The sequence below is a fragment of the Anoplophora glabripennis genome, unplaced genomic scaffold (genome assembly GCF_000390285.2).
Source record: "Anoplophora glabripennis isolate ALB-LARVAE unplaced genomic scaffold, Agla_2.0 scaffold10, whole genome shotgun sequence".
Taxonomy (NCBI): domain Eukaryota; kingdom Metazoa; phylum Arthropoda; class Insecta; order Coleoptera; family Cerambycidae; genus Anoplophora; species Anoplophora glabripennis.
Window position 1 is genome coordinate 2,224,952 of NW_019416481.1, and position 24,370 is coordinate 2,249,321.

The following is a 24,370-nucleotide window of genomic DNA, read 5'->3' on the forward strand; positions in this document are numbered from 1 at the left end:
AATTCCGTAGAAAAGTGCAAAGGTAACACTTTGTCGGACATGATTATTTTTTAATGTTGTGGAAAAATCGCAGAATGGTAGAGATACGAGGGGATTTATGGCCGTAATAAAACACAAATATATGCCGAGTTTTTCGTGTAACGTGCTTGATGAATGGCCCTGCAGGTTTGAAGGTAAAAATTATTATTGATGTTGAAGCTTCTAGAACTATCGGAGTGTTCATTCATTTACGTAAAGGACATGAGGAATGGGACACTTTCTAGAACTCTTTAACTTCATCGGAAAATGAAATTAGGTTAAAAAATATAAGAGCTTCACTAATGACCAGAATACGGTTATAATAAAATAATAGTTACAAATTAAAAATGCCGCATAAAATTATGATCACAAACTCCGAATAATAATAATTACAGTAATTGTTTTAAAATTGAGTTAATGTCTCCTTTAAAAAATAATCAATGAATAATTAAATGACTTACATACAGGGTGTTCAAAAAGTTTGAATCTCTATCTCAGAAAATACTGCTCAAACAAAAAAATTATTAGGACAAAGTTGCAGAGATTTAAATGAGCAATCCAACGGAGACCTTGACCATGACCTTGAAGGTCATTTAGAGGTCAAGTTGAAAATTTTAAATGGAACCGTATACATTTGATCCCGGAAATGGAAAAAATGGAAATTTTTACGTTCAGATATGACCTTGACCATAACCATCAAGGTCATTTACAAGTCGTGTCGATTTTTAATATATGACCCGATGTTCTTGACTGCAGAAATGGAGTGAGCGTAAAATTAAAAATGACCTATACCATGTCTTTGACTATAACCTCCAGGTCGTGGTCAAGGTCACATCCGAACGTAAAATTTTTCGCTCCTCATTTCCGGGATCAAAAGTATACGGTTCCATTTAAAATTTACAACTTGACCTCTAAATGACCTTTCAGGTCATGGTCAAGGTTATACCCGAACGTAAAAATTTCCATTTTTTCCATATCAGGGGTAAAAAATATACGGTTCCATTTAAATTTTTCAACTTGACCTCTAAATGACCTTCAAGGTCATGGTCAAGGTCACCGTTGGATTGCTCACTCAAAACCCTGCAACTTTTGTCCTAATCATTTTTTTTTGTTTGAGCAGTATTTTCTGAGATAGAAGTTTAAAACTTTTTGAACACTCTGTACATTGTGTATTTATTGAATTTCGAATGCATGTAGATCAAAGCAATTCTAAAATCAGAATGGAATTATACTTTGAACGTCAAAACAAGTCCGACTACTAACAAATTACACATCAGAATCTAATAATAATAGTAATAAAAGCAGTTGGCAAACTTTTTCAATGGGAAAAGTATCAAACAGTGGCGGCTGGTGCGGGGGACTTATGAAAGGCATTAAAAAGGAAATGTTAAATTTATAATGTGCAGTCAATTCAACTAGACTAGACAAAATTCGTTTGCTGGCCTCTACGTCTTGTAAAGTGTTTACAGCGGTGGTCATGGAGTAGCGTATATTTACTATACAGTTTGGGCTCTGTTTAGTCCGACCGTAACCAAATAATAGCTATTCACCGCTTTTTTTTTCTTAATACATAAATATTATTTGTTCAGATGTGGTGCAAGGTTTTGTTACTTGCACATGAGCGTAGCTACAATTTTTGCTTGAGGTGGGCCCAGGGCTGCAAGCTCTATGGAGATCTCTAAAACAAAAAAAAAGCTCTCGATCGCAATCCAATTAGCGACGTACCGATATCAAATTAATTTGAACAAGTTTTGATATGATGACAAAGATGATAATATTAGATCTTTTTTCTGGGTTGGGTACCTGGCTCTCTGAGATGGGCCGTGCACATCCCGGCCCCCTAGCTACGCCCATGTAGTTACATATTGTTTCTTGTGTGTTTTTTTAAAAAATCGTAGAAGTTTAAATTGATTGTAGCACTTTCGATGGTATCTGTTGAAAAATCAATGGTGCGAGATATACCAGACTTTAACGAAATTGAAAAAGTGATTGTAAAGTTTATTTCGGACAAAAGCAGAAGAATGGACCTTCCCTATATTTCAATACTTAGTACTTGCAATGAAACTACCCAATTATATTTGATTTTTTTTTCAATACTCTGTATCTGATTTTTTCCGGCCTCCCTAGTATGAATGTCAAGAGCCCCCACTGGTATCAGATGTATGTTATAATTGTAACTTTAATAATCTGTTTTTTTTTATATTTAAAAGTTGACAATTGTTCACACGCGAGATTTTAATAATAACGTAACACAGACACACAAAAAAAGTCCACTCGGACAAAACTTCCTGATTTTTTTTTGGCGAGCTGAATTCGAATTCGAAGTCGGAATTGCTCCATCACTCACCAAATCACCCCTAAATTATGCAAATTCCTATACAGTGTCCCACGGTGACGAGACATTAGACATATTTCAGAGACTACTTCGATTTTAATTTTGGTTGCATCGGAAGTTGACAGTTATTTTGGTTATTTTAAATGAAACACCCTGTATATTATTGTAATTTTAGATTCTACGTCAATTTTTAGGTGAACTTTCATAAAGGTTTCCTATTCTTAAAGTTAACCGTTTTTGATATATTTAATTTGTTTTCAAAAAAAAATTTAAAAAGCGCTGACTAATTCAAAAAGATGTGTATTTTACAATAATAAAGTTAGAGCGATAAAATTTATAGGAGACATAACTAAAAGTCTAAGGTTTCCTGTCATAATTTCAAAATGACTTAATTTCATACAGGGTGGTAGAAATTTAATGCCGAATTTAGCCAACTTTACACCGTCTTAACTTATTTTTTTAAATGCAACACTGTATATTTTTGCGCAACCTGACGAACAATTTTGTTCTCTTTCGAATGGTATAATGGTTCCCTATACATATCACTTCTGGTTTTTAAGGTATTTACTGTTTTTCGTGCAGTCGACGGATATCGCATAATTTCTTGCGAGGATGGCTGTGAAATTAGTTTATTGTTGTCAATTTCACACATACAGTAGTGATGTTTATTTGAGTATTATTTATTGTTAAAGAATGGAAAACGATATCATTTATTCAAATGCTGACATTCTAAATTTATTATTTATTCATGGAGAGTGCGACCCCTTCTACGTTCCATCGACCGGCGCCGCTGCGGCGTAGCGATCGTCCGACCCGACATCGACAGTGAACCTGTTCCCTTCTAGACCTAGAGGAATGCACGAGGATGATGTAGAATCGCTTGGAATACGAGTACCGTTCTCCTCTACGTTCACAAGAATTAGATAATTGTTGTTACTGGATTAATTCTATCCATACCGATGGCAGATCGCTATTGAAGAGTTTTAAGATAATCGCTAGTGAAGTTGTCGTGAATCTGTGTTCTTGTCGTGGCTATTAGAATGACAACGTTGTACAAGCAACAGTGAGTTATTATAGTAGCTCTTACTACAGGCCGCTGTTACTCTACATACATGAAACTGGAACATCGTTTCCTACGGGAAAAAAAATCAGGAGATAATTGTCGACATCGTCAGTAGTTAGTACATTTAACGTAGAATTTAATATGACCTGCAATAAATCTTTTAAGAATAAAATAGCGCGGGAACTTTAAATCATACGATTAGTTACCTAGAAACAAAATATTATAGTTTCTTTCAAAGAAGGGAGGAGTTGTCGCGTAATAATAAAGTTTTTATAATTTTAACAAATTAAAAAAGTTTGAACAAAAATCGATTTAATGTTAGTTATGTTAAATATATTACTGCTCGGGAAGGCATGAACATATCTTTGCCAGGAAAGGATGAGAAAAGATTGTTAGTTTAAGTTAGAAAAGTTATTAAATAAAATAATCATCAATAATTCCGCATTGATGCAATGCACTGCTAGGCAATTTGTCAACAATTGAAATTTATGGCCGATCGCCCAGTGCAGCTGTGTTTGTGCGCCGTTTGCCTGCGCGCGCATTTTTCAACTGGCTGTATACATTTCTACCACCCCACGTTTAGTTCGACCAGACCTGTATTTGGGTATGGGTAAATAAATATGGGAACAAGTTTTTCAAATATTTCAGTGCCGATTTGCTGCGTAACGACCGAACCTGGTACATACTGCCTGGCTGTTTGGTCTTCAATTGAGATGGGAAAGAGTATACAACTGATGATTGCCTAAAATGGATCTTACAATTTTTCTGGTTAATAAAAAAAAATCGGGATAAAACAGCGGATGCAATGTCATAAACTAACACAAAAAGAAGTAACAGAGATCAATAGAATAACGAGGGTGTAATACTTAAACAACAAAAATATGTTTGGTTTGATAAAAATTCGATAATTTCGTTGACTTTTTTGTTTCAAGTTTATTTCATTTCGTAGATGTTTGAACACAAATATTCAGATTCCGTTACAAATGCCACAAATAATTTCATTCGTTAAATAATAAAAGTTATTTATGAAGAGAAATCAATCAAAATTATTATTAAATTCGGAACTTGTCCAATAAACCGCCTTAAGGATAATATAAAATTGCAGTTAAAACTAAAAATAAATATGATTTATAAGAACACATGTCAATTTTGAGACCGCAAATTCAGGTAGTTACAAAAATTTACTGCACTTCATTACGCTAACCTCATTAAATTTTATGCAATTACACAAGGTAAATGTGTTTTCCAAGCATTTCCAACTTATTCAAGCTATATCTAAATATATTATAAGTGTATATAGACCAGTGCTTAAGCCTTCAAAAATGGTAAAAAGTGAAAAAAATTATAGTAGGATGAAACCCATTGGAAAAGAAAGAGAATATAACAGAAATGAAAGAAAAAATAATTTACGGGCGATCTGAGGTCGGGAAGGGGTAGGGGGTGAGTTTTTAAGGGTAAAAAACGGTTTCCCTTGATTTCCAGAAAAACTACAAGTCTTATGGAAAAAAGTTAAATGACAAAGTTGTAGGTAATAAAAAGATCTACAACTTTTGTATTTACACTTTTTTCACATAACCTCAAAATTTATGTGAAAAATTCAAATAACCAAGTTTTTGGTTTTTTATTTTTATCTTTTACAAACAAATTTTTTCACGAAATTTGGTGAAAACTTACCTATTTATGTCCCAAACAGGCTGTAATTTTTTTTATTTGAAATATTTATTTTTTCACCTTATTTTTACTTAATACCGAAAAAGCACCCTAATTTTCAATCGAAAATTCTCACGTCAAAATATCTGCTTTTTTAAAAACGTCGGTGGGCTTTTTCTTCGTTGAAATCTCTACTTTCTGATGGTGTAAAAAAATATATACATTACTATGGTAAGTTTTCTCAGGAAATGCAAAGAAACGAACTAGAATCCGAAAATTTTTTTCTAATCATTATGTACAATTTTGAGCTATTTATTAAAATTTACACTTTAATTACGAAAAACGTAAGATTCCATGTTACATTGATAAACAAAAAAAATTACAAGTGTCTAAATATACTATTATAATTAACAACCAAAGTTAATAAAGTTAATATTTAATAAAACATCTACAATATTTTGAGAAAGTTGTAGAATCTTCTTTCGTTTCTTTGCATTTCCTGAGAAAACTTACCATAGTAATGTATATTTTTTTTTACACCATCAGAAAGTAGAGATTTCAACGAAGAAAAAGCCCATCGACGTTTTTAAAAAAGCAGATATTTTGACGTGAGAATTTTCGATTGAAAATTAGTGTGCTTTTTCGATATTAAGTAAAAATAAGGTGAAAAAATAAATATTTCAAATCAAAAAAATTACAGCGTGTTTGGGACATAAATAGGTAAGTTTTCACCAAATTTCGTGAAAATTTTTTTTTTTGTAAAAGAAAAATAAAAAACCAAAAATTTGGTTATTTGAATTTTTCACATAAATGTTGAGGTTATGTGAAAAAAGTGTAAATACAAAAGTTGTAGATCTTTTTATTACCTACAACTTTGTCATTTAATTTTTTTCCATAAGACTTGTAGTTTTTCTGGAAATCAAGGGAAACCGTTTTTTACCCTTAAAAACTCACCCCCTACCCCTTCCCGACCTCAGATCGCCCGTAAATTATTTTCCTTTCATTTCTGTTATATTCTCTTTCTTTTCCAATGGGTTTTATCCTACTATAATTTTTTTTGGTTTCAAAAATTATCGACCCTGGTCTAATAAATATGTGGAAGTGTATGTGTTTAAATACAGGGTGATTCAGAACTTATTAAAAAAAAATTTGAATGTACAGGGGGCTCTTACAAATACAATTTTGTAAAAAAGAAATTAAAAGGGGCAGTTCGAAAATGATTTAAAAATACACTTCTGCACGGCACTGGAAACTAGTTCACTGTAAAATCTGACCCTTCGCAATGCAAAGTATGCAGTCGGCGACCAGCACTGCGGCAAAGTATAATAAAAATTAAACAGACAAAAAATTGAATTTTTTTTGAAGGAATTACATTTTTTTTATATCAGCAAATTCAAGGGCATTTGTCGCTACTGTTATTAATTAAGAAAATTAATTTGGTTTTAATTAATAAAATAATTTGTTCAAAATTGTTCACGTAAGCCATTTTTGATACTTGAAAAACTAATGTAAACACTATCGCAAAATCGGATTTCAGTATTCGGAATCGCTTGGGGCTAGGCTGGCATTACGTACAGCGCTCGACACGATTGACGCTAGGGACTACAGAAACCCAGCGATGTGAGGTTTGTAAATACATACTACAACTTTTTTCTTGGAAACTATAAGGATTTTACAAAAATTTTTTTATCGATATTGACTTATATGTATTTATAAGGTATTTAATTATATTTAATCATTTTTCGAATTATATCTACATCTAAATATATTTCCCTTTTAATTCTTTTTCAAATTACACCTTTTTTAAGGACTGCCTCTTCGGATAGATACAGAGCTGCTAAGGTAAAAATAATTCTTGCATATATGCAAGCATTAAATCACTCTTGACATTTAAATCTTGCAATTACAGCACCTTAATTACAATAATAAGCTTCCCTAATACTTCAGCCTAGCGTCCTTAACATTTTGGACCGCTCACGGAAATTTCATTTATGCAACACCAATTTTTGTCTATCCGTAAATATCTCGGTAAAAGTGAAACTATTTTACCAACACCTCTGACTGCCTCGTACAGGTATAATCGATGTAAGTGTGAAGGTATACCGATGTAATCTGAGCCACTGAAAGGAAAGGGGAATGCGTCAATCGACAGGATGCAATGTATACGACGGCGATTTAGATAAAATTGATCGAATACTTTACATATCGCGAAATGTTGTCGTATGATTCAGGTGCTTGAACGTATCATACCTGACGGCATCGGGTTATCTCAAGTGCACGCCAAATCATTTCGAGGAGGAAGGAAAGTTTCCTTGAAGCTTTAGGAGGCCACTAGATTATTATCTCTATTGACACATCCTGGTATTATTTGATAGAATTACTAAAATTGTTTGCATTCAGTCAGGAGCTCCATAAACTAAATTGATATTTTAGTCTTTGGTTTTGAAGAACTAAAGTGTTATTTAACGTTTGTTTTTGTGAACTAAAGCGTTGTTTTAATCATTGATGCCTTTTTTGCACTTCTCCAATTAAAAACGTTTTTTTAGTCTTTAATTTTCGAGAGCTAAAATGTCATTTTAGTTTCTGTGGAATTGAATTCAGTTTTTGCACACCACGAATTAAAATGTAATTACTTTGAAGACTAAAGCATTATTTTTTTAATCAAGGAAATGTTAGGTATATAAAATAAAATACTGCATTTCTGTTGACTGCAATGATTTATAAAATTCTTTGCACTTCTTGGACTAAAAGTGATATTTTTATCTTAATTTTCAAGAACTAAAGTATCACCTTTAATTACATGAAGATTCAATTCAATTTCTGCGCTTCATGAATTATATGTATTATTTTAGATATTATTTGAAACTAAAATGTTATTTAGTAAGTATTTACGAACTAAAGTGGTATTTTAATTATGGAAAGATTAAGAGATATAAGTTCTAGGAAATTTTTGATTGACATATTTTTCTTGACAACTAGTAATACATACTAGATTGGTTTATAAAATTGTTGCCTTGGTTCTATTTTAATCTAGTTTTAAATAGATTAAAGTGAGAACTAAAGTGTTAATTAGTATTTATATTAGCGAACTAAAGTGTTATTTTAGTTATGTAAAGATCAAGTACAAGAGTTCTAGAAAATATTATAGCTATTTTAGTTTTAAAGAGAGATTCTATTCTGCTTACACACTTCACGAACTAAAGTGTTATTGTTTACACTTCTTGGATTAAAAGTGCTGTCTTAGTTTGAAAGAGAAAGTCACTGAAGCCCCACGAAATAAAAGTGTTATTTTAGTCTTTATTTTTTAGGAAGAAAGTGTTATTTCGAGTATTTATAGTCTTTATTTGTGTGTACTAAAGTGATGTTAAATCACTATGTTAAATTATGTTTCATTGTTTTTGTCATATAGTGCAAACCTTGCTATATACAACAGGACTAAAGTGCTTTTGCTCTTTAGGGATATTATTGCTCTCGATAAACTTCGTTTCCTGGATTTAAAAATGCACTTTAGTCTTCTGGTACGTATTGCACTGTCGTAAATTGACTAGGTCGCGCATTTCGAAATTCAGTGTCTCAAATTTCGCATGAACAACTTTTCCATCGATTTAATGCGGTAATTAAGCAACGCATCATAAAAGTTTTAACCAACCTTCACATTGAAGGTTACGTTCTATTGTGATATAAAAGTGTACAGGCTATACAATAAAAATATTTTGAAGCATAATAGATAGCCTTAGACCCGTAAATTGATAACACCTTGTACCGCGTCGAAATGAAAAAAGGTTTAATTATATCGCCTTTGATTTTTTTAGGGTTATTTAAGGGGAGTCTATACCTTTTTTTGTAACAAGGGTGAGTTGACATTAGTCTATGGTGTGGGAGTACTTCTTACGAATATGGATTTACCAAATATAGGTATAGGGCAATTAAAAATTAAACTGTTTTACTGTTAACATTTATATGCCATAAATACCATAATTTTTGTGTTACGGAATATTTTTCTACTTTTTTTTTCTCATTTTAGCTAGATTCATATTCAATCACTGCAAATTTCATTGGCACATAACAGAACTTAATCAGTTAAAAAACAATTTGAACTCTACACCATTCTACATTATAATTACTGAGTCGGGATAAACCATCGCGGTATTATAAAAGATAATATAAGTGTAGTAACAGTTACAAATACTTAGAAAAAGTTGTAAAAAAACTTGATACACGATAAATTTGCATTAACAACAACAGAGAAAAATTAAATCAAGATTCGAAAAAATTTACGTACAGGAATATTCATATATTACTCTGCTCTCCTTGTTCAGCTTTCTGTCTAGGAAAAAATGGTAAAGACTGAAGTAAAATATTGACTGTGGGTTTTCCAATCTGAATTGTCACCTTTTAGTAACATTTTGTATCAGTGGACGTGGAAGAAAGTAGGAGTTCAACTGCACGAAAATATTAATAGGCTTTTTATTAACCTGTGGACTTTCCTTATATGTATTAAAGAAAAAAAAACCGGCTTGTATATTGTTTTTTTGGAGAATGTATGGCTAAAATTTTATATAAAAAAACAGTATTGACGGCCTATATCCCACTAAAAAATATATTGGAGTAGAAACTTGCATCTTTGTAGGGGCAATACCCCAAAAATATGTATATTCAAAAACCAGGGGCGTGCATATAGGTAATTATTTTAAAAAATAATATACACAGCCACTGCATATTTTCAATTAATTTCCAATTAGCATTCCTTCATTTGAAGCTTAGTTCTGGAGAAAAATGCCTGTTTTATTAATTTATTAAAAATTAAAATAACATTTTCTCCAGTACTAATCTCTCCACATGAAAAAACTGTTAACAGACATCTTTTGTTAGGCAGCGAAGAACGATTACAAAAAATACTCACAAAATTAAAGTAGCATGTCATGTCAGTAGCGTACATGTATATTTTTTTAAATAATTAGTTTCTATATCCTCCACCTACGCTCCTGTTGAGGTAAGATTAAATTGTAGTTTACACTAAAACATGCCTTTCAATAGGCAGTCTATTCGTTCAGAATTTGAGAAAAAAAATACATTTTGGGATATTAAAAAAAAAGAGAGAAAAACTTATACTTCAGTTTTTTGTATTTTGTAAACATTTTGTTCATATTTTAATCACACTGTGAAATATTTCAAGACTACTTAAAAAAAACTATGTAGCGCAATACGTACTGCTTTTATTTATACCAAAGAAGAAACGTACTTTGGTTATTGGATTATTAAAATAAAAATAAATTATAAAAATAAAAACATGTCCTTTTAAGAATCTTCTTTTGTGTACATATTCGTATTTATTAAAAATCCGCAATAAAATGCGCGATATTTGGAACATCTCTAATATGAAAATTTATAACATTTTTAATTGCAGACTTAGTAACTTAAAAATACTTGTTTGAAAACCTGTCATTAAAAGTTGATTTTTACCTGATATTTATTAGGTGTCAAAACAACAGGTTTTTTCTACAGAATGTAAAAGTCCACGATATAAAAGACTTTTACACATCCACCTACAAAAATCAATGAAATCACATCTGCAAAATCATAAATTATAACAATAAATTAATAATCAATTTAATTATCAAACAGTTTAACAGGTAATCAAAGAATATTTGATAGTTATTAAAATATATGCAGTACCTAAATTGTAGATAATATGGGATACAGTTTTCGAAAAAATGTTGTTTGATACTCGATTGCGAAATTCTTCTGAAAAGTAGCATTTCGCATTCTAGCATCAAAAATATAGTCTTTCCGATCTAAATTGAAGACCAAAGAGCTTGGCGGTATGTACCAGGTTAGGTCGCTATGCAACAACTCGGCATTGAAATATTTGATAAAACTTGTTCCCATTTTGTTTAACCATACCCATATACAGGTCTGGTCGCCCAGTTGAAGAATGCGAGGGCAGCAAACGCCGCACACACAGCCGTACTGGGCGACCGGCCATAAATTTCAGTTGTTGACAAACGAAATACCGCCAAACAATATTGAATTAGTAGAACCGATTGTTGATGAAACAGATTTAGAATTTAAAAATAAAGATTTACATACATGTTCAAAGTCAAAATGAGATAATGAAATTATAAATTGAATTCACATATTAACTAAAGTTTCAGTGTCCACAATTTTTCGTGTTATTAAACAAGGTGCGTAAAGAGGAAGCGAAAACAAAATTTTAAAAATATGGATTACATGAGAGACGTAATTTGGCGGACAATTTATAATTTATATAAAGAAAATTGAGGACATAAGTAAATAATTTAAATATGTTGTTGGCCAAATGAACATAATTATAATAGAAATTTTCTACACATTGTATACAAATTTTTATTATTTTTGACCTTTAACAGAAAACTTTTTTAGGAACGCCCATGAAACTCATTAAATTTTATTGCTGGGTGTTTTCATACATGTTCAACTGACTTCGGAACGACTATAACTATTGATTTCTTTCACTTTTAGATATGTAATTTTAATCTTCATTTATTTAGTGTATGAATTTTGTTTATTTGAAACCTACTCCGTATGATCTGTTTTTTTTAACATATTTTTGTGGTTTACTTTTAATATAAAAGGAAAGTGGTGTAAGATTTTAGTTGAGCTTCCCGTTAACAGATGACACAATTAATGCATAGTCTAGGCCAATCATTATAGCTTTTTTTCGGGAAAAAAATACTATCAGAAGTTTTTCTGCGGAATATTGTTCAAAAACGTGTTATAAACAAAATATCAAAAAATCAACTCGAGACTAGTTGGGAAACTTTGTTAAAACAATGGTCAAAATAATGAAAAAGTAGTTTTTAGACTGGCGTAAAAAAACTTTTATTCATAGAGAAAAAAAATGTTTATACAAAAAAGGTAGGTATTAAATAAATCTGTAAAATAAGACAAGTCCGATTAAATTCCGATAATTTGTTTATGCGCAAGAGCTCAAAAATGGTCGAAATTGTCCGCTTTCTTCAATTGCTAATAATTAATGCAATTTTCATCGCAGACATTTGTAATTCAGGATTTTTGAAGCTTTTTGCACCCTTAATAAGTGATAAAAATTTCAGCCCTAAAACTTCATTAGCCTGGCGTTGGCGGAATTTGTTATCTAAGAAGATGCTATTTTCAATTCATTTTTTCCAAGCTCACAGGCGTTGTAGGGTTTCGATCATTAGTTGTTTTTGTACCTAAATAGTTGTATTGACATATGCATTTACTGATAATTTAATTTTTCAAATTTAATTTGTTTAAAAATGACTGAAAAAATGTTAATATTTATTAAATTGTTAAGCGCGCATGCTCCGCCTCGCTCTCCCCACTCGTTCGCTAGACCAAGTAATAGAACGCATCGCCGCTATCTTCTTTTTCGCAATTAAATAGTTGAATTCACCTTAATGTTAATGTAGGACATGAAAATATAGCTCTTAATGTATACTCTCTCCAAATTTCGGCTCTTAATATTAATAATTAAGGTCACTGCGATTAAATAAAAAAAAAAAATCTCAGCTTCTAATCAACTTACAACAACGATTTTTTTTTAAATTCGAAGAAAACTAAAGTAAAGAGGTTACTATTTTATTTTATAATAATTACCTATCTTAACAATTTAATAAATATTAACATTTTTTCAGTCAATTTTAAACAAATTAAATTTGAAAAACTAAATTCTCAGTAAATGCCTATGTCAATACAACTATTTAGGTACAAAAACAACTAATGATCAAAACCCTACAACGCCTGTGAGCTTGGGAAAAATGAATTGAAAATAGCATCTTCTTAGATAACAAATTCCGCCAACGCCAAACCAATGAAGCTTTCGAGCTGAAATTTTTACCACTTATTAAGGGTGTAAAAAGCCTCAAAAATCCTGAATTACAAGTGTCTGCGATGAAAATTGCATTAATTATTAGCAATTGAAAAAAACGGCAATTTTCGACCATTTTTGAGCTCTTGTGCATAAACAAATTATCGGAATTTAATCGGACTTTTTTCATTTTGTAGGCTTATTTAATACCTACCTTTTTTGTATAAACTTTTTTTCGTTATGAATAATAGCTTTTTTACGTGAGTCAAAAAACCACTTTTCCATAACTTTGATCACTGTTAAAACAAAGTTTCCCAACTAGCCTCGAGTTGATTTTTTGATATTTTATTTATAACAGGTTTCCGAACAGTATTCCGCAGAGAAACTACTAATAGTATTTTTTTTCCGAAACAGGCTCTTTCATGTCTATAATGACTGGGCTAGTCTAGCATATTCGCCTGATTCGTTTCACCTTTACATTTTTTTTAAATTGTCAGCCTAACAATATCTTGCAAAAATAAAAAAAAATCGCTCAACTTTTTTGCCACATTTTAAGAAAATATCTGAAAAGGTAGCAACCACATTATTATTTCAAATAATATTTCTTCGGGTCGTCATCGTCGCAATACGGGAAGCCCTCGGTAAACTCCCGTACTTTGATCCCCGCGTAATTACGTACTTCCGGCGACGTGCCGGCAACGCCGCGTACGCATCGCCCCCTCCGCCCGGCCCACGGTTCCACCACTGGCAGGCCGTGCCGGCGGGCGGCTTACGCGCTCGCTCTGTAGATAGCTCACGTGGACGTGGAGTTGACATTCGATTTAGTATAGTAGTTGTGCCTCGGTGCCGACGACGACGTCATGTGCGTAGAGGAACTCCACCACGGCGTGTGGTGCTGGTGCGGCGGAGCGGCGTAGCCGCGCGTGGTGTGCTATCGCCGATTGTTTGGCCGTCACATCTATGCCTGTGCGTATCGGCAGCCCCGCGCTCGACAACAGCACGATTTGCAACGGAGGTCAGCCCCTGGTGGGGGCCCCGGGCTCCCACCACCCCCGCCTGGGCGCCGGCGGCTCCATGTGCCCCATGGTGCCCCATCTGCACAACGATCCTTTCTACTGCTCGCCCTTCGGGAATCCCTATTACAGGTGAGGGATGGCGCCCCTTTTTAGCCCGCTGGGAAGATTCAGTGCACGATAGTGGATCTTCCAAGCTACGGTGTTTAAGTTTTTTTTACTGTGAAAATGTAGTGTGTTCGAAGCACAAATGCGTAATGTAAATAAAACATTTTTAAGCGTTTCCTGGCTTCGACGTAAATATGTAACAACATAACCTATTTCACTAACTTGTACTTTGTTAAATCAGACGAAGAAAAGCGGGTTAATAGAAAAAATGTAGGTGATAAAAATGATCTTAGTGTATGTTTTTGATGTCAAAAAAGGTTTGTTGACGTTTTCAAATAATTGTACAAAGTTTGCGTCATTCAAAGCAGGTAAAAAATTGCGGGCGCGCGGTGTATTCTTGCATTTTTTAATAGGATCAGATTGTAAAAGTGAGATCAGTAGAAATTATTAAATAAATATATCTGCATGTGACAGATATTTTAAGGTATTGCATCTAATCATCTGTGAACGAATATAGAGAATAATTATTTTGTAAATTCATCAAATTGATAGGTTATGTATTCAAAAAAGTCTCAATTTTCACCTTTTATATTTATTATTGAATAATTTTGAAAACTTAGTTCTTACGTTTACTTATTTGTACAAATTCTGGCTATATTTTAATTTGGACGTACATAATTTTGAAAAAAATTACATCTACAGTGTGTTTCAGTCCTTTAGGGCGTTGATTCTGTTTCCTGAAATGTTAAAGAAATTGTTAATACGTCAACATCTACAGTGTGTTTCAGTCCTTTAGGGCGTTGATTCTGTTTCCTGAAATGTTAAAAAAATAGTTAATACGTCATTCGCTCGATTTTCAATCAAAATTAATCCTGGGCAACCGCAACATCATCGAGTCAGATCAGAAGTTTTGAATTGACGAATGTCCACAGATTTTGACGTCTATACAGGGTGTCCCGAAATACATGCAACAAAATTTTGTCACAGATTCTTAGGACAAACTTAGGGAACGCGTATTTTTTATTTTTGCCAAGTGGCCCCCTCTTTCGGAGTTACAGCCCCCAGAAGTCCCCCCTAAGAATAATCTTTTTTTATATCTCAGAACCTTGTTGTACGAGAATCACTAAATTTGGTACAAAGGGGTTTTATGACATGTGGAATCTGATGGTGCAACGTTTTTTGGCGGGGAACCCCCTTAAGACAATTTTTCGTAGGCCCCCTTGTCTTTGGAGCCAAAAAAATTTTGTCGCATATTTAAATTTCTTAATAATTATCAGTCCACTAGAAAGCCATTAAATTTAGAAACTTTTTGTCACTTTATACTTTTTTCGTAAAACGCAATGTTTTCGAGAAAAATGTCATCTGTGAGCAAAACGTGTACATTATTCAGACTCGGAAATACAGAGACCTGCATTTAATAATCTTATAAGTTGAAAAACTGTATATATATTTTTTCTAATAGAGCACGTATTTTCGACTTTTGAAATATGGTATGTGTAAAATTTCCTTTCGAACGATGTCAGTTCTTTGTTCAACCGTTTCTTAATACAACCTTCCTTAACTCTTTCATTCTTTTGTACTCGAACTTTTTCGATATTTTCTGGCGAATCCAAAACAGTACTCACTAAAACAGGTGAATATTGCAAGGGGTAGAGGAGAGGCTTACCGCTAGACAAAATTTTTACACTAGAATACTAATTTTTATAATTAATTATTCAAGAATTGCCCAAATAATAGACAGAGACCAGAATGAGGGGGCAAGAGGAGGGGAGGGTAACGACGCATGCGCTCATGATCATAAAAATATGACTTAAGTATTACTGCATTGGGGATGCAAATTAAACTTGAGCTTTTTAACAAAATATCCTGTAGATATGTGCCTACATGTACTAAGATATGTACTGTATGTACTAAGATATGACCAAAAAAGACTACATAGATTCAATGTGTTAGAAAGAGAAAAGTAATAGTGAGGTAGAGAAACAACAACTAGAGTTTGAAGGATATATATCAACGATATATATCACTATATACATACCTATATCATGATATTTAATTTCATATATATATCATGGATATTTATAACAAATGTAACATTTGCGAGACTGTTAAAAATTTAGTTATTCCCAAAAAAAAAATAGAGTACGAGAGGTGATGATTGCTACAGAAACTAAAACTGCTGATGTATATTCATCTGATGATGAACCATTAATTAGTTATGTCAAGTGGAATCATTTTAAGTTTATTACCATGTTCAAATTTTATTTGTTTAATGAAACTATTTTATTATTTTGTGACCGTTTTTATTAGAATATTAGACCTATTCTTTTCTAAATAAAAATGTACAGTGGCAATATATTCTTTTAAGTAGACAGTTTTTTACATTAGCAAAAAAATAGACAAGCAAACAAAATATCAAAATTTGATATATATCCGATAAGATGATATTTATTAAATATCATGATATTTTCGAACCCTGTGACAAACCTATTAAACCTTATAAAACTCTAATTTTAAGGAATTGTTTTATGAAAATTCATAATAAAATTAAACAAAAAAACTACGTCCAAAACGCAATATTCAATAGATGTCAAAGTTGTATTTGTAATAAAAATTTCCATAACTTTGGAGTTATTTTCGAATTAGTCACTTACGTCTAAGGTTTATTTTAAATTTAGAAAAAGATTATTTAAAATTGGCTTTTTCTTTTTTAAAATTACATCTTTTTTCTGTGATTTTTTATTAATTTCAACACTTTGCTTCGAAAACGAAACGTTCTATCGAGCTATTTTTTCTTATTTGAGGTGTAAAGGCATATGCAATTTGTAACACCCTGTATGTATTGCTCTGAAATTGCAATGCTAGATCTTCGTAGTGTAAGTCAAAAAAGGGTACAGAAAATAGAATATATACAAATTATTTCAGATAATGTTAATTTCTTTTAACCATTACGTAAGAAAATGTTACCTTTAGAATAAAAAAAATTCAGTGGTAATTTTTTTTACAACTCCTGTCAAATATAAAACGCAGCGACGATATATTATTTTACTTGAAACTTTATAGTTTAGGACACCTGTATCTTATGTTACTTTTTCAAATCGTTTAAATTTGACACTATCTTATTTTTCACTATATTTCAGTATTTTTTCTGGACAGCTAGACACATTCCGTTGACAAATTTCAACGCAAGCCGAGATCGCATGATGTATGTTCCAATCGAGCGATTGCCGTGATAAATATGGGAGTTGGCCATGGCTACGGGACGTGAAAGTTGTGGGTGTTCGAAAATCTTGTTTATGAAACCGCGTTTCGTCGCGGCGAATAGTTTAGGTTGTTGGAAAAGTGTAGCGACGATACTGGCCGCCAACGTTCGTCCATTCACGTTCTACACAGGCCGTCTTTGTCTCTCTTTTAACCGAAGTCCCTCGATGGGGTCGTACCCGCGAATAGATGCCATTCAAGGTGTTGAAAATCGAGGGCGCGGTTGACTTTTGACGAGTTTTTCCCTAGAACTGGGGAATTTATCGACAACAAAAAAATCATCCAATTCAATATCTTCGTATTCTTTTTCAAGATAGTCGACCGTGTTGAGAACGAGGTTTATATTTATACACAGACGTAGAAATTGTTTATATCACGGCCTGCTTGTAAATATATTCCTGTCAAATTAGGAGTCTTAGTAAATAAATCAGTGCATTAGCATACCAGTTGTCGCATTTTTGAACGGATTTTAACGGCGTGGATGATATTTATTAGTCGTTTAATATGGCGCGCGACATAAATAATATAGGCGGGGTAAGTGCTGAGTTAGTACAGACTGGTTTTCAGCAAAAAAATATGAAAAATTGTGTGAAGGTTGACTGCTGCATCAGGGACTTCGCGCTTGGGTATCGGAACATTTTTTTTTCTCGCTAATACTTAGATAATATCGGATTGTTTGTCACAAAGACATGCCGGTTGGTTTATTGATAAATAGATAGAATATTGATAGAATAGTTTTCATTTTAGTTGTTTATAGTCTTTCCGAAGTCAGTTGAACATGTAAAAAAACGCCTGGCAATAAAATTTAATGACCTTCATAGGCGTCCCTAAAAAAAATCTGCTTAAGGCAAAAAATTATAATAAGTCGTATATAATGTGTAAAAAATTTCTATTATATGTTCATTTGGCCAACAACATATTTTAAATATTTATGTCCTCAAACAATTTTATTATATTGATGGTAAATTTCGTTTTGTTCCGTTTCAAAAGGTCTCCAAAATGCCATGTTATAATAATATTATTTCTCCCTTTCGCAAATGTAATATCTTTCACTTCAATATTTTGCTAATTTTTCCTTTTATTATAATAACTATAACCATTTTTCAGTGATCTCGTTTTGGAGAATGTTTTCTTTGATTTTTGGAACTTCCTTTTTAGAAAATCCTCATTCCATGATACAGAGTGTGATAATGGTATTTTGCAAGAAGATATGATAGAATATGAAACAAAAATATATTTTTGCTATGAACCATAGGCGTACAGACTGAGCCATATTTTTTCCAAAAAACGGTGGAATGTACTGAAATTTGGCACAATAAAATGTTTGAGGGTGCCAAATACGTTAGTATTAGTTTTTGACCACTTGCTACATATCGCTAGCCACAGCTTTACCCTTTGACATTTTATGACATAACTTTTTGTGGTTAGGTTCATAACAGTGGATTATAATGTAAAATTTCGTTTTATATATATATATATTATTTTGTTGAATTCGTTAGTTTCTAATAAAAACACAATAGACCGTCTCATAGTCAACCAATTTCTATTATTTAATACATATACAGGATGTTCTTGGATGAAAGTAAACGGCTTTAGTTACGTTTTTATAATTTTGCTTCCGTAAAAAATAATCGGTCTTCAAAAAAATTTTGTATTCCGCTGACTGTAACCAATAACTTTTTCAGTAAACAAAATTGTATTAAAGTAAACAAATCTGTTTCATTTTTATTGGAGGAAGCTACTTTTGAAGTATGGCCCAGTCGTTTCCAAGCATCTTGTAGAAGGAGTAGAAACTTGTTTGTCAGTCGACTGCGTTTTTCTCAAAAATGGTGCGTTTTAAGCGAACGATTTTTATGTAATATTGTTATAAAATATACCTAGTGTATGTACTTTAAACAACTTTACCTAAGAAAAGTTGTGTCAGCACATGTTACTCAGAAATGATGACTTTCTGACATATTGCTTGTTTTGTTTTTAAGTTTGCTAGCAATTTCACAGCCATCCTCGCAAGAAATTGGATCATTTTAATTACTTGTCACAAAAACCGTCAATAATAGAAACATTAAAAGAGACAGGTATAGGGAAATGTAATATGGATAGATAGAGAGTAAAATTCTACAACATATTGATTAAATATACAGGGTGTTCCATTTAGAAAAAACAAGTAGATAGCGATTTCCTGTATAACCGGAAATACTACAACAATGACATTGTTTTTTACAGAGAGCACCCCAGAAAATCCCAAAGCCTGTATTTTTAAAATTGAAATTGAAATAGTCCCTGAAATATTCTATTGGGTCGTAACCGTAAAACGGCCTGTATTTTTCAAAATTTCGATATATCCTGTATATTGTTTAGCAAAATTTACTTGGTGTCGTTAATTTCATCTGCATCATAAGATAAAGTTCTGTAGCCTCCACAAATTGTTCTGAAAATTGGAACATTATAACTAATCGTGTTTTCAAAAACGTCACTCTATCTCATACATACCTACGTGACGAAAAAATATTTTTGATGTATATTTTTATATCAGGTATTTCGTATAAAGGCGTCGTTTCTTGGAAAGAAAATTTTTATTTAGAAACATTAAAACCGGCGGTGACTCGAGCGCTTGGACGTGGAGTATATTCCCCGATTTACTTATGGATACGTTTATCCACAACACCGGGCGTCGTAGAAGAACCCGCTAATTTTATCCCAAAACACAATTATATAAACAGGTCCCGGGTTAAAAATAAGCCCAGCACGTCGATGAGTTATATAAACAGTACCGACAATTAAAGGCGATTTCTGAACGTGGAAAATGTAAACAAATCCTGCATCGCGCACCCGTTGCACAACTGTTTTCTCAGAACGTCTCCAGCAGAAATGCGTTAGCAAAAAAAAAACCTATTAAATAGCATAACAAAATAACTTTTTAGGGGCTTATTCTCGTTGTTCATACTATAAAAGTAATTTAGGTAATTACAGTCTCGTGTAAATGTTATTATTACATGTCGATGTATTAAATTGTATATAATTCTCTAGACTCTAAGACCCCAGGACCCCATAGACATCATTGTATGAATTATTTAAGAGACAACATTTATAAGATATTTACTGTTTCGTGAAATTTTGGACAAATCGTTTATAAAAATGAAAAACAGTAGTGGTCCTAAATCAGACCCTTGCGGTACTCCTAAAAAAGCTAAACGTCTTTATAGTTAATCATATTTTACAGCAAACTGTTTTTCTTTTAAGTAGGACTGAAAAAATAGCAAAACTATTTGTATTTACTCCAAATTGACGAAGTATTGTTATACACTGAAAAAAATTGTTCCTAGTATTCCACCAGTTTCCCTAACACGTTGAATGAGACTACAGAGACTGCTGAAGTTGGGATGGACTATTTAGGGAAAACGGTCTTTGTACAAACAAGAAGTAACAGCCGAATTTTGACGATACTCCCAGTAAATAACGGTAAAAATAATACAGTATATTTAAAAATGACCCTGTTAATCAATTATAAACTCCTTTTGATATCCATACCATGATTTAATGGTAAAAAATATTTGATAAAATAACACTGTATTTTTTTTTATTTTGAGGGCAGATTTTGTACATCTCAGTCTTTTGGATTATTGTGCAAACATCTGATAAACATACATTAATCCACGGTACTGAATTGTTGTAGCGAAATTCGAACCAATACCTAAGTATTGGTTCGAAGTAGATCTACAATTAAAACATCTTTGTAAAAACATTTATACAAATGCACTGGCAAATTAAGAGACCGATCTTTTTAATTACAGTTACATTACAGTCATCATTTTTCTATATTCGATAAAAAAATTACGATAAAAATTTTTGACTGTCAGATCCTGAAACAAGAAACTACAAGCCTCAATTTGCTTTTTTTATTGTTTACGACCATTTTTTGCCAATTTATAGGCGTTTGAAAATCACATATTGCCACCGATTTTTTTCCTTCAATTTTTGCAACTAGTATAGTTCAGGAAAATTCCGTAACCACTCGATACGTTTTTCATACATTCTCAGGAACATACAACAAAAGAAAAAATTGAATCGCGACGGTTGATCATTCAAAATTTCAGGCAAACTAAAATACACGTGTCGAACATGTATAAAAAAGTCCATCTAAACTCTGAGCAAGAACATTTTAGGGGGCGGGGGGGGTGAAGCAGGACGCGGGGCGGGCCTATACTTACCGTCTTATACAATTATTGCTGTCACTGCAAAAAAAAATATTCTTTATGACTATAAAGTAGTAAATTGATATGCTTACTTGCTTGTAGATATTAAATATAATCGAGTTTAAAATATTTCAAATTATATATTTCCATTTCTCAATTATTAGTTTTTACCCAATATGCATAAATAAATACCAAAGTTGCAACAGAAACTTGGCAACAGCGCACGAGTGTGCTGAGTTTATTATTTGTAAGTTGGCAGTCCTTGTCATGTACATCGGTATACATTATAGCTGTTTTACATTGACAATTAATTCATGAATAAATTGACGAAGTTCTTCATGAGTTAATTCACGAATTTATTGGTAAACAGTGTGGTTTTACACTGCTACAGACTTCGTCAAGTTTTTTTGACGTATGAATCAGTTCTACCAATGAATCAAAGAAGCAACCATAACTGCTGCAGACTGTCAAGTTTTTTGACGTATGAATCAGTTCTACCAATGAATCAAAGAAGCAAATAAATTTCAAAAATGTCACCTTTCCACTCATAATTGTATTGATATAACAGCGGTACCGTTCTGACACATATTATAAAAATATTAGTTTTTGTAAGTAACGAATCAGAAAAAAGAATGCAAAACTAGTACGACGCCACATAATTATTTACATATTCCAATAACATAACCTCATTACTGATCTGAGGCTGGAAATCTGTTGGGTTGGTACTTCTGAACTTCACGAAGAAATTGACGAAAATTAGAACATGCTCTAATTCGTCAAGAACTTGATGAATAAATTCATCAAGTTATTTGACAGCAGATTTGGTGCATTACACTTGTCCAATTTCTTGATGAAGCGACTTCATGAATTAATTGATCTATAAATTGTCAATGTAAAACAGCTATTATGCTATGTGATCGCGCGCACTGTTGGTCGCTTTAACCTATAAAATGTCGAATGAAGAACAGAGTCGGTAGAAAGGAAAATTTGTGACAAAAAGAAAGTGTATAAGTGCTAGAGAATTATAACAGAAGATAGCAAAATCAGGAAAAAAGCTGTTGAAGAGAATATTGCGAAGCCAGAACCTCCGTACACGGTTCGAGAGCAACAACTAATCCACATAGAGTATATGGCACAAAGCATGCACTGCCCTTTTTGCAAAGGACTGTGACGTATTTTAGATTATCTACAAACTGTGATCACGAAAATTTTAAATATGATTTAGTTGCATGCATAGGTAGCATACTACTATGATGTAAATACAAATGTTCTTCATAAGGGTTGAAAGCATTGCATTTATGAAAGTATGTATAATACAATTTTATATATTTAGTATTATATTGTGATACGATGTTATGTCAACCAAAAATATTCTAAAAAATATACTGAAATTATTGAAATGTTAGTTTTAAAATGAAAAATGATATTTAAAATGTCATAATTTATCAAAATGCATAAGATTGTTATATGCGTTGCGACAATATTTCATTGTTTATATGCTGCTGTATTTTTTACTTCTTGTATTGAAAGTTTATGGTACTTTATAAATAACACTTCATTTGAAAATTGCCCATTTTATTTTATTATTCCAAATTGAATTACACAAATAAACACAAGTTGAATGTAATCCAGTTCTAATGACTAATTTGTGTATCGAAACGTTTATTTAAATTCCCCGCCACCTGTCCTCATTCATACTCTATTGCGCTGTTGCCGTTACTCCTTCGCGTTTATTACTTGGCGGACGACAAGTCAGGACTTTGAATGTTTGTTAGTTTATTCCTCTGTGAAATGTGCGGTAACCTACTTTTTTTCTTCCTCTTATCTATTAATTAATGATTCAGGTAAATGTCTATATTTTTTCGTCTTACATTTGCATTTTTACGAATTGTAAGGTTATGCATCATAGCAGTTCCCATAAGAACCTATGTTAAATATTCAAATTTTTGGCATTAATTAAAAACAAATCGATAAATAATTCGATTCACAAATTCACATAATCTAAATTCGCATTGCAAAAATAATATATCTCAATAATAATAATAATAATAATATAACACGGATGTGTATAAATAGACCTTTATTCCGGGGCTAACAAAAATTATTTCATAACGTTTGAATTTGTTTACGGAAAAATGTTTTCTTTGCATCGGGTTTAAGAACATTTGTATGAGACCATTGTTTGCAAGTGTGGACCAAGCTTTAGTAGATGTTTTCTTTGTGCGAGACCAATATTGATTTATATCCCAAACATTGCGCTGTACTTTCGCATTCGCTTTGTTCGTGCCAAATTTAGGTTTTTTTCGGACACGCGCGAAAAACGAGCCGCCTGCTGTAAACGTGGGCGGAAGCCGAACCCGAAAAGAACACCCATCGCCATTACCTCCTAATAGATGGGTTAATTAATTTCGAGCACCGTTGTTCCATCGTTGGTCGTTCGTGCCATTTTCATATTTAATTAAGGGTTGCTCGTCACGCCAGCACAATCGGCGGCGCTCTCAGGAGGAAAGGACGAATTGACGAAGGACCGGCGAGGGAAGGATCAACAGGTCCCCCGGTGCCGGCGTAAGTGGGCCAGGAGCGGGGCGGCGTGTGGTCAACCGTACAGCGGCAGTGGGGCGGATAGCGGACAGAATCGTGCGTTCGAAAGTCGACTCGCGTTGACTGCTAATAGCAGGGCACGCACGTACGGAGCCTTCATAAATGATTATAAGCCACATGGCCACCGAGGTTAGGCAGCTAACGTTGCAAGATTGGTACTATCAACTAAAAATCCTTACATTTTAGCGTTGTTAGTATTAATGGTTCGTTTACAGTAAACAAAAGAAAATCTGCATTGCTGCACTGCACTGCTAGGTCATTTGTTGACAACTGAATTTATAGCCAGGTCGCCCGGTG

General features: G+C 32.7%; 1 protein-coding gene across 5 annotated transcripts in view; it reads left to right on the forward strand.

Annotated features, from left to right (window-relative positions):
• LOC108903894 (LIM domain-binding protein 2) overlaps positions 1-24,370 on the forward strand; it is a 168,422-nt gene that overhangs the window by 120,438 nt on the left and 23,614 nt on the right. For 4 of the 5 annotated variants that reach the window (XM_018706239.2, XM_018706253.2, XM_018706245.2 and 1 more), the window contains exon 1: positions 13,749-14,042. The exons of the other annotated variant lie outside the window; for it this stretch is intronic. In XM_018706239.2, the coding sequence (XP_018561755.1) occupies positions 13,858-14,042 (185 nt within the window). In that variant the 5' untranslated portion in view covers positions 13,749-13,857. Of the gene's footprint in view, positions 1-13,748; positions 14,043-24,370 lie in introns of those variants that run through there. 5 annotated transcript variants of the gene reach the window in all.